This window comes from Nelumbo lutea, chromosome 1, assembly GCF_056320005.1.
Source record: "Nelumbo lutea isolate HS-2025 chromosome 1, American lotus-T2T, whole genome shotgun sequence".
NCBI lineage: Eukaryota > Viridiplantae > Streptophyta > Magnoliopsida > Proteales > Nelumbonaceae > Nelumbo > Nelumbo lutea.
Genome location: NC_142684.1, coordinates 164658347 through 164670377, shown reverse-complemented (window position 1 = coordinate 164670377; position 12031 = coordinate 164658347). Strand labels below are relative to the sequence as shown.

The 12031-nt window shown below is 36.3% G+C and overlaps 1 protein-coding gene across 13 annotated transcripts in view; it reads left to right on the top strand.

The window, feature by feature from the left end:
- LOC148878898 (beta-galactosidase 8-like) overlaps positions 1-11457 on the top strand; it is a 36847-nt gene extending 25390 nt beyond the window's left edge. Inside the window, exons 2-7 of one of the 13 annotated variants that reach the window (XR_016104042.1) lie at positions 6861-6945; positions 8511-8615; positions 8754-8841; positions 9022-9140; positions 10828-10989; positions 11195-11457. Coding sequence is in view for 4 of the 13 variants with exons in the window: in XM_088960275.1 (XP_088816401.1) it covers positions 8574-8615; positions 8754-8841; positions 9022-9140; positions 10828-10938 (360 nt within the window). In the remaining 9 variants the exon portion in view is untranslated. Of the gene's footprint in view, positions 1-4716; positions 4987-5243; positions 5484-5563; positions 6946-7868; positions 7942-8510; positions 8616-8753; positions 8842-9021; positions 9141-10827 lie in introns of those variants that run through there. The other 12 variants (XR_016104044.1, XM_088960276.1, XR_016104045.1 and 9 more) reach the window with 12 other exon arrangements.
- The last annotated feature ends 574 nt before the right edge of the window (positions 11458-12031 follow it).

Sequence of the window (12031 nt, the reverse complement as noted above, 5' to 3'; positions counted from 1 at the left end):
CAGAGGTTATTTATGTCATCCAAAACTGCTTCATCCATGAGATGGCATGAAGGACGTACGGAAGATGGAGTATTAAGGTGTCCTGTTGATAGAATTTACATTAGATCCACGTAATGTAAGACTCGGGTTAGCAAGTGGTGGTTTTTGTCCATTTGGAATAATGTTTAGTTCTTATAGTATTTGGCCTGTTGTGCTTGTCATTTATAACCTACCCCCTTGGATGTGCATAAAGCAACTATATATGATGTTGTGTTTATTGATTCTTGGATCACGTGCACTAGATAATGATATTGATATATACTTGTAGCCATTGGTGGAAGATCTCATTGACTTATGGGAAAATGGTGTACTGACATATAAAGAAAGAGTTATTTCCATTGTGTGCAACTCATTTGGACAATCAATGACTTCCCTGCTTATGCTAATTTGTCAAGGTGGTCTACCATAGGTAAATTGGCATGCCTTGTGTATCAGAGGGGTCCTTGTTCACTAAAGTTGAAGAATTGGCACAATTTTTGTTATATGGGTCATCGTAGATTCTTAGATGGAAATCATAGGTTTCGACATGATAAGTCATCATTTGATGGTAATGAGGAGTGGAAATCAGCACCTATAAGATTAACAGGGAAGCAAGTGATAAATGATGTGCAAGGATTAGAATACACACTTGGGAAGGGAAATAAATCCAATGGTGGAAGAAAGAGAAAATGCAGGGACAACTCTAATAATGATAATCATAATGGTGATAGGCACAATTGGAAGAAGATAAGCATATTTTTTAATTTGCCTTATTGGGAAAATCTCCTGTTGCGGCACAAGTTGGACGTGATGCACATAGAGAAGAAAGTATGTGATAGTTTATTGGGGACACTATTGAACATTGAAGGGAAGACAAAAGACTATTTAAAAACTTGTCAGGACTTACAACATATGGGCATAAGAAAAGAACTTCACCCTAAGCCTAGTTCTTAGCCTGATAGAACCTATCTACCTGCAGCATTCTACACAATGAATAAGAAAGAGAAGACTATTTTTTGTTAAGTGCTTGGTAATGTGAAGGTTCCAGATGGGTATGCATCCAACATTTCGGGCTTAGTTCAAGTGAATAATAATTACAAGCTTAAGGGGCTGAAGAGTCATGATTATCATATATTGATGCAACAATTGCTTTCCATGGTCATACGGAGGGTGTTACCGAAGAATGTGAGTTCTATTTTGGTTGAACTATACAAGTTCTTTAGGAACTTATGTTCAACGGTTGCAAAGGGTTATGACTTTTCTAGTCTAGAATCCAATATTGCAATTGTAATTTGTCAGTTAAAGATGATTTTCCCACATTCATTTTTTGACATTATGATACATTTGCCCATCCACTTAGCAGAAAAGGCTAGGCTAGCCGGACTAGTTCGATATCGTTAGATGTACCCAATAGAGGTATGCCAATTATGTTCAATTTTGAACATTTTCTATTTTATTGATTTATTGCTTAAACTATTTTTATTCATTCTTTTTTCATGGATAGGTATCTTTTTACACTAAAATCATATGTACGAAATAAAAATAGGCCAAAAGGATGTATAGCCAAGGCCAGAGGGGTACATAGTGCATGAGTGCATGACCTTTTGTTCTAAATACCTCCAAGGTGTTGAAACTAGGCTAAATAAGCCATAAGAAATAAAGAGGATGGGTTTCATGAACTTGACGATTTGAAATCTTCTCAGGCATATGCCATGGCATTGGAAGTGCCTCTCATGTTCAACTGGACAAGGAAACACTAACGAAAGCACACCTGTATGTGTTATGCAATTGCGATTGCGATGCTGTTGGCCCATATATTAAGTTGACTAGGTTATATGTTTGAGATTTCTAATGAATAATGCCCCCTTATAACCACATCTCATGTTTTCAATTCTATGCAATTGTAGGGAACACTTTGAAAAGATTTGTGGAGAGAACCCTAGATCACGGCCACATATTGTGCAGAGAATCCATAATAAGGAATTTCCTAATTGGCTTATGAACCATGTTAGTAATGCATACTTTAAGTTTCCTTATTGGAAATATTTGATGTTAATCAAGTATCATGTTTCTCATAAGATATCCTTTAAATCTTATACAGATAATGAAATTGCGTATTGAGGGAAAGGAGAAAATTTTGAATAGTTTGAAATGGTTGGCCAGTGGCATATGCATAACTGCAAAGAGATATAAAGGAGTTAGCATAAATGGGTTCAGGATTCATACAAAGGAACATGAAGCAAACAGAAAACCCAAAATAATGGCATTATTGTGATTGCAAAAACAAATTGTTTTTCCAGTACACAAGATATAAACCCAGTTATAGGTGACATTGCATATTATGGTGTCTTCACCGATATCATAGAATTGAATTATTATGAGCATTTAAAAGTAATGCTATTCAAGTGTGACTGGGTTGATGTTGCTCAAGGTAAAGGGATGAAGGTTAACAAATTTGGATTTACTCTTGTTAACTTCAATCATCTGTTGCGTACAGATGAACCATTTGTTTTAGCCTTTCAGTTAGAAAAAGTATTCTATGTCCAGGATCCCATTAACTGAAATTGGCATGTTGTTGTCAAGACAAAGCCTAGAAACTTATATGATATGCGTGGGGATGTTGATGTGAATGAAGATGATGGTGATATACGAGATGAGCCTCATAGTGTGCAAAACTTAGCAGACAATGTCTCATTAAGTGGTGATGATGTTAGTTGGGATAGAACAGATGCACCTGGCATAGAGATTGAGCAAACATATGATTCCATACAATCAATTGGAGTGGGTGAAGAAGATGAAGATTATATTGAGTCCGATGATGCTAACAATAATGATGGGGACATTGACATTGACAGTGATGTCATTAATTTTGAAGATAATGGTGAAGACGATTTTGACTAAAGTAGAGTCAATGTGAATTTTATTGTATCACTGGAAAATAATTAAATAATATTTTTGGTTGTATAATGCCTTACAAATTCCAAGTATGTCGTTTTTTGATCTTTGTGCATGATCGATCAATGGCTGTTTTGATATTTAGTTGTTAGAGTTATCTTTTTGGAGGTGTAGTTCTGTTTCTTTTTCTCTTGAGTGACTGGTGGTCAACATCCTTTGTATTTCTTTCTTTTTCTATTTTAATAAATTAAAATAAGTATAAACTAACCATATTGAAAATAGGTGAACATGAGTTTGTGTTGGCTAACTAGAAGAAAGAGAACAAGGTTACAAGCAAGCCAGCCCCAACCCTAGCCAACCACTAGACCAAGACATGAGGCTAAGGATGATTCAACCCAGCCCCTGGCACCTAACTCAGACATGCAAGAAGAATCCAATATAGGCTAGCCTGCAGGAGAGTCATCTTTTGCTAACACGCGTAGGCTTAGAGGCCCAACCATAGCATTAGATGTTTAGAACATGCCAGAAGGGCAACATATTAAGGTTGAGATAAATGAACATAACCAACCAAGTGGTAAAGGAGCAAAGAAATTGGTTAAGTTTTTGGGTTATGTTGCATGGATGTCATATGAATTGCCCATAGACATTGTAGACTGGAGAAAAGTCCCCAGTGAATTAAAGAAAGACATATGGGACATCGTTGAGGTAATCAATACATTGTTTTTTTAATATTATTATTTATCTTGTGCAGACATGTTGATTGGTGTTTTATTTTGGTTCTAGAAAAAAATTGATGTTGATAAGCGATTGAAAGACTTTTCTATGAAATCATTGGGTAAGAAGTGGAAAGATTGGAAATGTGATTTGAAGACCAAGTACTTTGACCCAAGTCCAAAGATTGCAGAATCAATACAAATTGGCAAATGGGTTGATCCAGAGCAATGAAAAAACTTGGTTGACTTTTGGAAGTTTGATAAGGGGATTTTAAGTGTGGTAGATATACTAAAACAAGTTCCATATTGAATATATTTAATATCTAATTTTATTGTATATGATTATAGGCACGAGCTACAACCAATAAAGTTAATCGCTCCAAACAGGTATTAAAGCACACTGCCGTGCAAAGAGTTATGCAAGGGTTCAGGAAAAATTGGTAATTGTGTTATTTGATTTACTAAGTTTGTTGTTATATTTATATCTTTTGTGTGTTAAGAATGACAATATATAAAATTTTTTTGATAATAATGAAAGGAAAGGAAAAAGAAATATCACGTACAAAGGTATTTTTTGCGACTCAAAGGAAGAAAGATGGGGCACCTATTGATTAGACCTGTTCATGGGCCGGGTGGCCCGACGGGCCGGCCCGGCCCGGCCCGACCTATAGTTAAACCTAAGTAAAAACCCTATGTGATGTCCATTTGAATAATTTTTTTGATTTGAGAATGGTGTTGATTCACTTGTAGGCCCATTGTTCATTTAAATAGGGGAAAAAAACATCTAAATTAAAATAGAAAATGTCCATTTGAATAGGGAAAAAATTCAAATTTCTTTTATTAGGTCGGGCTTCGGGCTCGGGTCTAACATTTTTCTGTTAATAAAGAGTCAAAGCCCGGCCCGGGCCCGAGCCTGGCCCGGCCCGGCCCATGAACAGGTCTACTGTTGAGCCACAATTTGTTGATATAATGGTAACCATATTTTAAATATGAACTCTTATAATTTATTAACGACATGTTAAACCATCATTATTATTAACATATTAATGGATGGTCTTCTAATGCTTTCAATTTTTGTATTCTATTTAAGCAACAAATGGAAAATACAAGATCTAGAAGGTTAGGGAGAGGATAATGGACCGAATGGCATATATGCTCGTGTAATGGGCCCAGTGCATCATGGCTGAGTGCGTGGACTAGGGTTGGGTCCAACCCCAACTAGGTTCAATGGCCCCTAACAGTGGAATGGAGAGCAAACAAGAACTGCGCAAGAAGGGCAAAAGGCAATTGAAGAGCGTGCAAATAAATTGGCTGAAGAAAATAGGGAATTACGAGTTCGACTGGATGAAAAGAAAGTTAGGTAATAATTTATATATATATATATATAGACTAATTTGATATTTGTGTTCATTTATATATAAGGGCTTCTAAGGAGAATCATCTCAGTTTCCAAACCACTCTTCAACTTATACTTTTCAAAGCCCCTTTTTTCCATCAATTTAGTGCCAACCATAATAATGATTCATAGAATTTAACTATAAGTGTTATTTTTTATCTCATGCATTAATTTTAAAAATAATACAAAGACATTTGGTAATAATTGAATTGCATTTGTAGGAAAACACGAAATGCTATTCGTTGACTAACCATCAAGGGATGTTTGCATCTGTAGTGGAAGCAACTATTATAAGTACCAACCCATCAAAAATTGTAGGTGGTATCCGACTTGGTCCAGGATGGGTTGAGGTTGTGATTAACATTCCTATCATCAATGATGCACTTCTAGTACGTCCACATGGACGTTACAGGACAATTGGAAGTGTTGTTGGTGTACCCATTGCTTGGTTTTATGGATTTGTAAGATTCTTTTACTATTTGTATCCTTTGAATCAAACATTTCAACACAAATTCTAATATTTATCCTTCTTCTATTGCAGATTGAAACAATTTCTTAAGTGGATTTGCAGTAGGAGCATGGGATATCATTGGATCACTTGTTTTCTTTTGAATCACCCCTTGTCTTGCTAGAGAACAATTGGATTTTTTTATTCAATATTTTATTTAAGATGCTTATAAAAAATAATTTTTTTTACGTTATATGATTTTGTTCAAGTTTCTATCTTTTCTTTTGGTTGGAAAAGTGCCTATTTCCTTGTCAACTATGGAAGCAATACATCAAATAAAATATTCACAAGTTGTAATTTACATGATTTGTATTTGTATTTTGTATGAGCCTTATCAATGCGGCACTGTTCTTGTAGTAAATAACAATATGATGAAAAACTTGTGCTTGATGACAATAACTTTTTTGGGAGCTTACCTAGGGATGGCAATTTTCCCCATTTCCCCGATTCCAGTGGGGATCCGCCCCAAATGGGGTGGGGATGAGGATGATTTTCCCCTTGCGGGGACGGGGATGGGGAAATTTTCATCCCCGTTAGCGGGGATGGGGAGAGCACTCTCCACCCTGTGGGATCCCCACTAATATATGTATATATGTATGCATATGTTATATATGTATATATGTACACATACATCTATGTATTAATATTTTAAAAAATATGGTTGAATCTTATCTAATAGGATTGTAAATTTATTTTTTAAATAAAATAAAAAACAAAAACAAAATGGTTAACGTTATAAAAAATCACGGGAAATGGGGATCCCCGTGGGGACGGGGATGGGGATAACCTTGTCCCCGTTAGCGGGGACGAGGACGGGGATGGGGATGGGGATGGGGATGGGGATTTTCACGGGGACTCCCCATCCCCACCCCGCCCCGTTGCCATTCCTAAGCTTACCTTCGACCATTGGATTGCTAAGATATTTAACTGAACTTTCTATTCATGGAAATTCTTTCTATGGATCTCTTCCACCAGAACTTGTGCTTGATGACAATAACTTCATTGCAGTTCATTCTCTCCTTAAAACATGGGGTACAAGATATATTTATAGAGAGGTAATAGTAATCAGATTACTGTTCACCAAACTTGCAGAGTTGTCACTTGCAAGCTTCAGCTCAAAGAAAACATCATAATTTCTATTCCCTATGAATTAAAAAATCCCTACTTGAATGATGATGGCCACTTCTCCTAGTTGACTGTTCTTATTTTTATATTTTTATATGCTACAGGTATTATACAAGCATAAAATTGTTATTTTTGGGAGCTTCTATGACATGCTTACCACTCTTAGGTTCTTCCTCATGGTTTTCTATATTTGATGGTAGTGCAGTAAAACAAAACAATTGGAAGTGCTATTGGAGGGAACTGGATACATAGATCACTTTACATAGCTACAATGTAAAGTGGAAGATGAGGTAGAGTTCCTTTGTGCTTTTTAAAATGTGTTTTCCCACTCTTGCATTATTCTGAAGTTCCTCCCCTGTCTTCTTATGATTTGCAGCTCTACCTCTATGGTGAAACAGTATCCATACCATTCATTATTAAAACCTGGACTCTAAATAGTTTCAGTAAGGCATATATCTATGTCTTTTCATAATATTTGTAAATACCTGTATGTACACCATACTTCTGAAACTTGGACTCCAAATAGTTTCAGTAAGGCAGATATCCATACAAGTACATACAAGTATTTACAAGTATTCCATAATAAAATTGGACTACCTTAGGATTTAGGAAGGCAGATATCTCTGTCTTTTCATGTGCAAGTATTTACATGATGTATATACAAGTATTTTGATGCTGCTTATGATTATGTCTATGTGTCTGTGATTGGTACTGAATTTCAATCCTCTGTCTGATTATTGTTATAGATGCCATCAAGAGGGATTCCGGGTGCCTTGTATGCATTTAATAATCATGGCATTCCACGAGGACTTCTTGCAACAACTTTCCTCTTAGTCGTGTTCAATTTCCTGAGTAGCTTCCAGATATACTCCATGCCTGTTTTTGACAGTTTCGAAGCAGGGTACACAGGCCGTACCAATTAACCACCCTTGCTCAATTTGGGTACGATCGGGTTTCCAAGTTTTCTATGGATTAATTCATCTCTTTTTTCATTGGAGTGGCACTCCCTTTCCTTTCCAGCCTTGCTGGTCTGTTGGGAGGACTTACTCTCCCTGTCACCTTTGCTTACCCTTGCTTCATGTGGGTTCTCATAAAGAAACTCCGAAAGTTCAACTTTAATTGGTACTTCAATTGGACACTTGGGTGGCTAAGAATTGCTTTCTGCTTAGCTTTCAGTATTGGGGGTGTTTGGAGTATCGTGAACAATGGGCTTAAGTTCAAGTTCTTTAAATCGAATTGAGGCATTGTAAACTTGTGATAGTGGTACCTAAGGAGTGGGCCTCAGTGTATGTAATTACAATCTTTTGCTTTTTCTATTACTGGTTTGATGAATGTGATATTCAAATGAATCCAGTTCAGGGCTTATTAAATGCTTTCGTAATGTACTCTGCTAATGGTCTTTCTGGTATGGATATCTGCCTTCCTAAATCCTAAGGGAGTCCAAGTTTCAGTAAGGCAGATATCATGTAAATACTTGTATGTACACCATACTTTTGAAGTTCCTCCCCCTGAGCTTGGTTTGCATACTCTGCTTGTTAGGTCAGTTTATTATGACACTATAAGTCTACTGGTTGCCCTATGGCTTTTGGGATGTTCTTTGAGGCATGAAAAACTACTGGCTGTTTCGTTTCTTAAAACAATTACTCTTTAAAAAAAAAGGTTCAGCTTATTTCTTATTTGAGCCAGTTGGTTCTAATTGCTCTTTGAGCCAATTGTTTCAGTAAGGTGTTTGCTTCTAGATTCTAACAATATTTTTCTTAGTTGAGCCAGTTATTTAATTTAAATAACAGTTGGTTCTGCAATGATCATTTTCCTTTTCTTCACATGAAATTATTTGAATTATTTGCAATGTTAGGTTTCTTTCCTTTGGTGGTTCTGTGCCATACAAACCAGTAGAGGACCTTGCATTTGCTGTTGCATGATTTTCCAACGAGGTGGAACATTTCATAATTACTATATGGTACACTTTGAAAATTTATACCTTCACAAAAATTTCCTTGAGAACTACTTGACTTATTATGAACCTAGAATTTTGAACTAAGAAGAATTTATGGACTGATACTTTTTGTACCAATATTTGTTTCTTTTTCTTGCATAGTACCATGGTGGGACCAATTTTGGTCAAACTACTGGTGGACCCTTTATTGCAACTAGTTATGATTATGATTCTCCAATTGATGAATATGGTAAGCTTGCTATATGTTCATGAATTGGAATTCCTACATGTTGTGGCTCTGAGATGGTACACTTTAGTTTGTTCTCTGTGAAAACAGTGATATAACAATATGTAAGTGTCTGTTGATATAATATCTATAAGATGACATATTTTCTAAAAAACTCTCTCTTTTTTCTTGTCTTTACTGCAGGATTGGTTAGACAGCCAAAATGGGGCCACCTAAAAGACTTGCACAAGGCCATTAAACTTTGTGAAGAAGCGCTAATAGCCACTAATCCAACATTCACTTCTCTTGGTCCAAATTTGGAGGTATAGCCCTTATTAACTTCTTAATTATTACTAAAAAGTATAGCTATCTTAAGTAATTTCAATGTATAGATAGCCAAACTGCTTATGCATAGATTTCTATTATTTGGTTGGCAAGTAAAATTAATCTCGAGTCCTCTTAGAAGATGCCTCTTTTTTCTTGTATGTAAGAAATTAGAAACAAAAAATAAATAAGATAGCCTCTGGATGAGATGTTTTGTGTTTTAAATACTTGGCATACAAGCATGCAGTTTTCTCCATAATTCCATCAATAGGCCATCCAGTCGATCCAGGTAGAATTTCTCTTTATCTATATTTTGAGTAAGACAATAACAGGTAAACATTAATCACAAGATCTATTATTCTGCTCACCTAAATTGATTGGATTTAAGTTGCATTTCTGTATAATTTTCACCTGGAAAATACAACTAGGTTTATTAAGGTCAAACCTTGAATATATGGTGCCTAGGGGCCATTGCTTGGTGTAATGGTAAAATATTGGGATGGAAAATGGCAAGCATAAGAAAGCAGGTTTGGCTATGAGAGCAGCCACTTTATGCAAAAAAGTGCCAGAGGGTAGGTTCATACCAGCCTATCCCTCCCAAGACCCTAGATAGTCATCACTAACATTGGGTAATGACCCTTTATAAACCTTGAATACTTGGTGCCTGGTGAATTTTCTGTCTTTTTTTTTCAGTTTATTTGATTACTTTGTTGGTATTCTGAGTTATGAATCATATGGTGGATAGTTTTTTATGTTCTCTCTCTCTCCTTATATATTTTCATGGGAGCTATTACATTGACTAGGATATACATCTTGCATAGCCATCAAATCAAGTCAAGATAACTAGTACATTGAAACATTAAATGAGCCTTTGGGTCCGGTGCTCCTCCAAACAAAGTCAACTTTCCCTAATCCTTCCCCAACTAAAAATCAAGTATGCTCTTGCTGATTTGAAGGTCCATCTGAACATTCTGTTCATACTTGAAGACAAGGCCTTTGTTTCTATGATTGGATCCATAAGGGATAAAAGGCCTTCCACTTTTTCTAGCACTCACTTAAAAACATGTAGATTCTATTGACACCTCTATTTGGAATGAAACCAACTTAGTGGTTTGCTTTTATGCACAGTTCTGTAAAAGAGTATTTTTTTTATCCTTTCTTTTCCCCTTAAGCTCAAAGATGTCATTATTACTATTGATTACATCTGTGACAGACTATAATGCGATATTCTGGCTTGGATCTGCTTTAAGCCTGATTATCTCCCACCCTCCACCCCTTCCCAGCACACACAAGAAAAGGAATCTTTTTTTTTGTGGGAATTTAGGTCCAAAGACATTTGGACCTTAGGAATGTATTAAAGAGCTAATTATGAAAAGGAAAGACTTTGGTTTTATGATCATTGTAGTTCATGACATTTCTGCACAGCATATGTTATCCAATGTTTGCACCATATATCTAGCAGAGGATGCAGAGTCATTACAAATCTTACTTATGTCCCTCAATTCTCACATGCTGGTGTTGATAAAGTACTAGAATTTTAAGCATAAGATAAGATACCAATACCGACAAAGAATAATTTAAAATATGAAAGTTAAACCACATGCTCTTACTTATTTTCATCATAGAGGAGTATCTTCTAATTCTCCTTTTATTTGATTGCTTGAAATGGATTTATTCTCATTTCAGGCTCATGTTTACAAAACATCAGGGGTATGTGCTGCTTTTCTTGCCAACGTGGGTACCCAATCTGCTGTAACTGTGAATTTCAATGGCAATTCATATACTTTACCTGCATGATCTGTGAGCATCCTTCCAGACTGCAAGAATGTGGTGTTCAATACTGCAAAGGTTTGTTAATATGTGCACACACTCACACTTCACTGCCATATCTGGTATTTCATTTCTATGCTTCTCTCCTTCATATCAACACATGGGAAGGGCACCAAATGGTATTATGCCCTTCCTCACCAAATGACATCGATGGCATTCTCATGCATTAAGAAGTGTGTGGTTGGAAAAGCATCATCACGTAGAATATGAATGGCATTCTCAGGTCGCACTATTGAATTATTCCTCAAGAACCTGTCCTTTTCGAAGGAACTGTCCGGAGCAATATTGACCCTATTGGGCCAAGTATGGGAGCTATCAAAACTGATACCTGGATATACTTATTTGAATAGATGTTTCTTTTTTCCTGGATGCTTATTTGAATAAATGTTTCTTTTTTCCTTTCTATTTTTTACTGCAATGATACTTGTAACACTTCAAGTTTCAGGTGTCAACTGAAATTCTTATTTAAAAAAAAAAAATTAAAAACCTAAGCTGATGGTTAAACAAACCACCACCTTTGGCAAAGCATTACACTTAGACAGGCGGTTTATATAACGTCTACGCCGGTGGTCCAAACTGCCACCTTTGACGAAATAAAACATTAATGGCGGTGGTTTAATTAGATAGTCCGAGCCAGCAGTTAAAATTTAGCTAAGGTGGCATTTTATGGAAGTGACAAATTAATCTAAGCTGGCGGTCAAGGGCGCCCGCTCAATAACTAAACTGGCGGTCAATGCCACCTGTCCTAGCAGTTTGAGCTACCACCGTGCATTATATAAGCTGGAGGTTCTCTAAAAACCGCTAGCAAATGTATGGTTGGACCAGGTCCCTAGGATGGAGGTTTTTGTATTCTAGACCCCATGACCTAGGGCGACACAACTATAGAGGCGGCCACTGAACCGCCAGCCCATATCTATGTCGGCGGTTTAAAAGGCAAAGCCAGCGGTTCAGTGAGTGCCGGCTTAACTGGTTTTTCTTGTAGTGCATGAATTATTTTTATTGTTGTTGATTTCAAAAACAAATCAAAACCATCTTGTTTGAAAATAGATTGTTTCTCAAA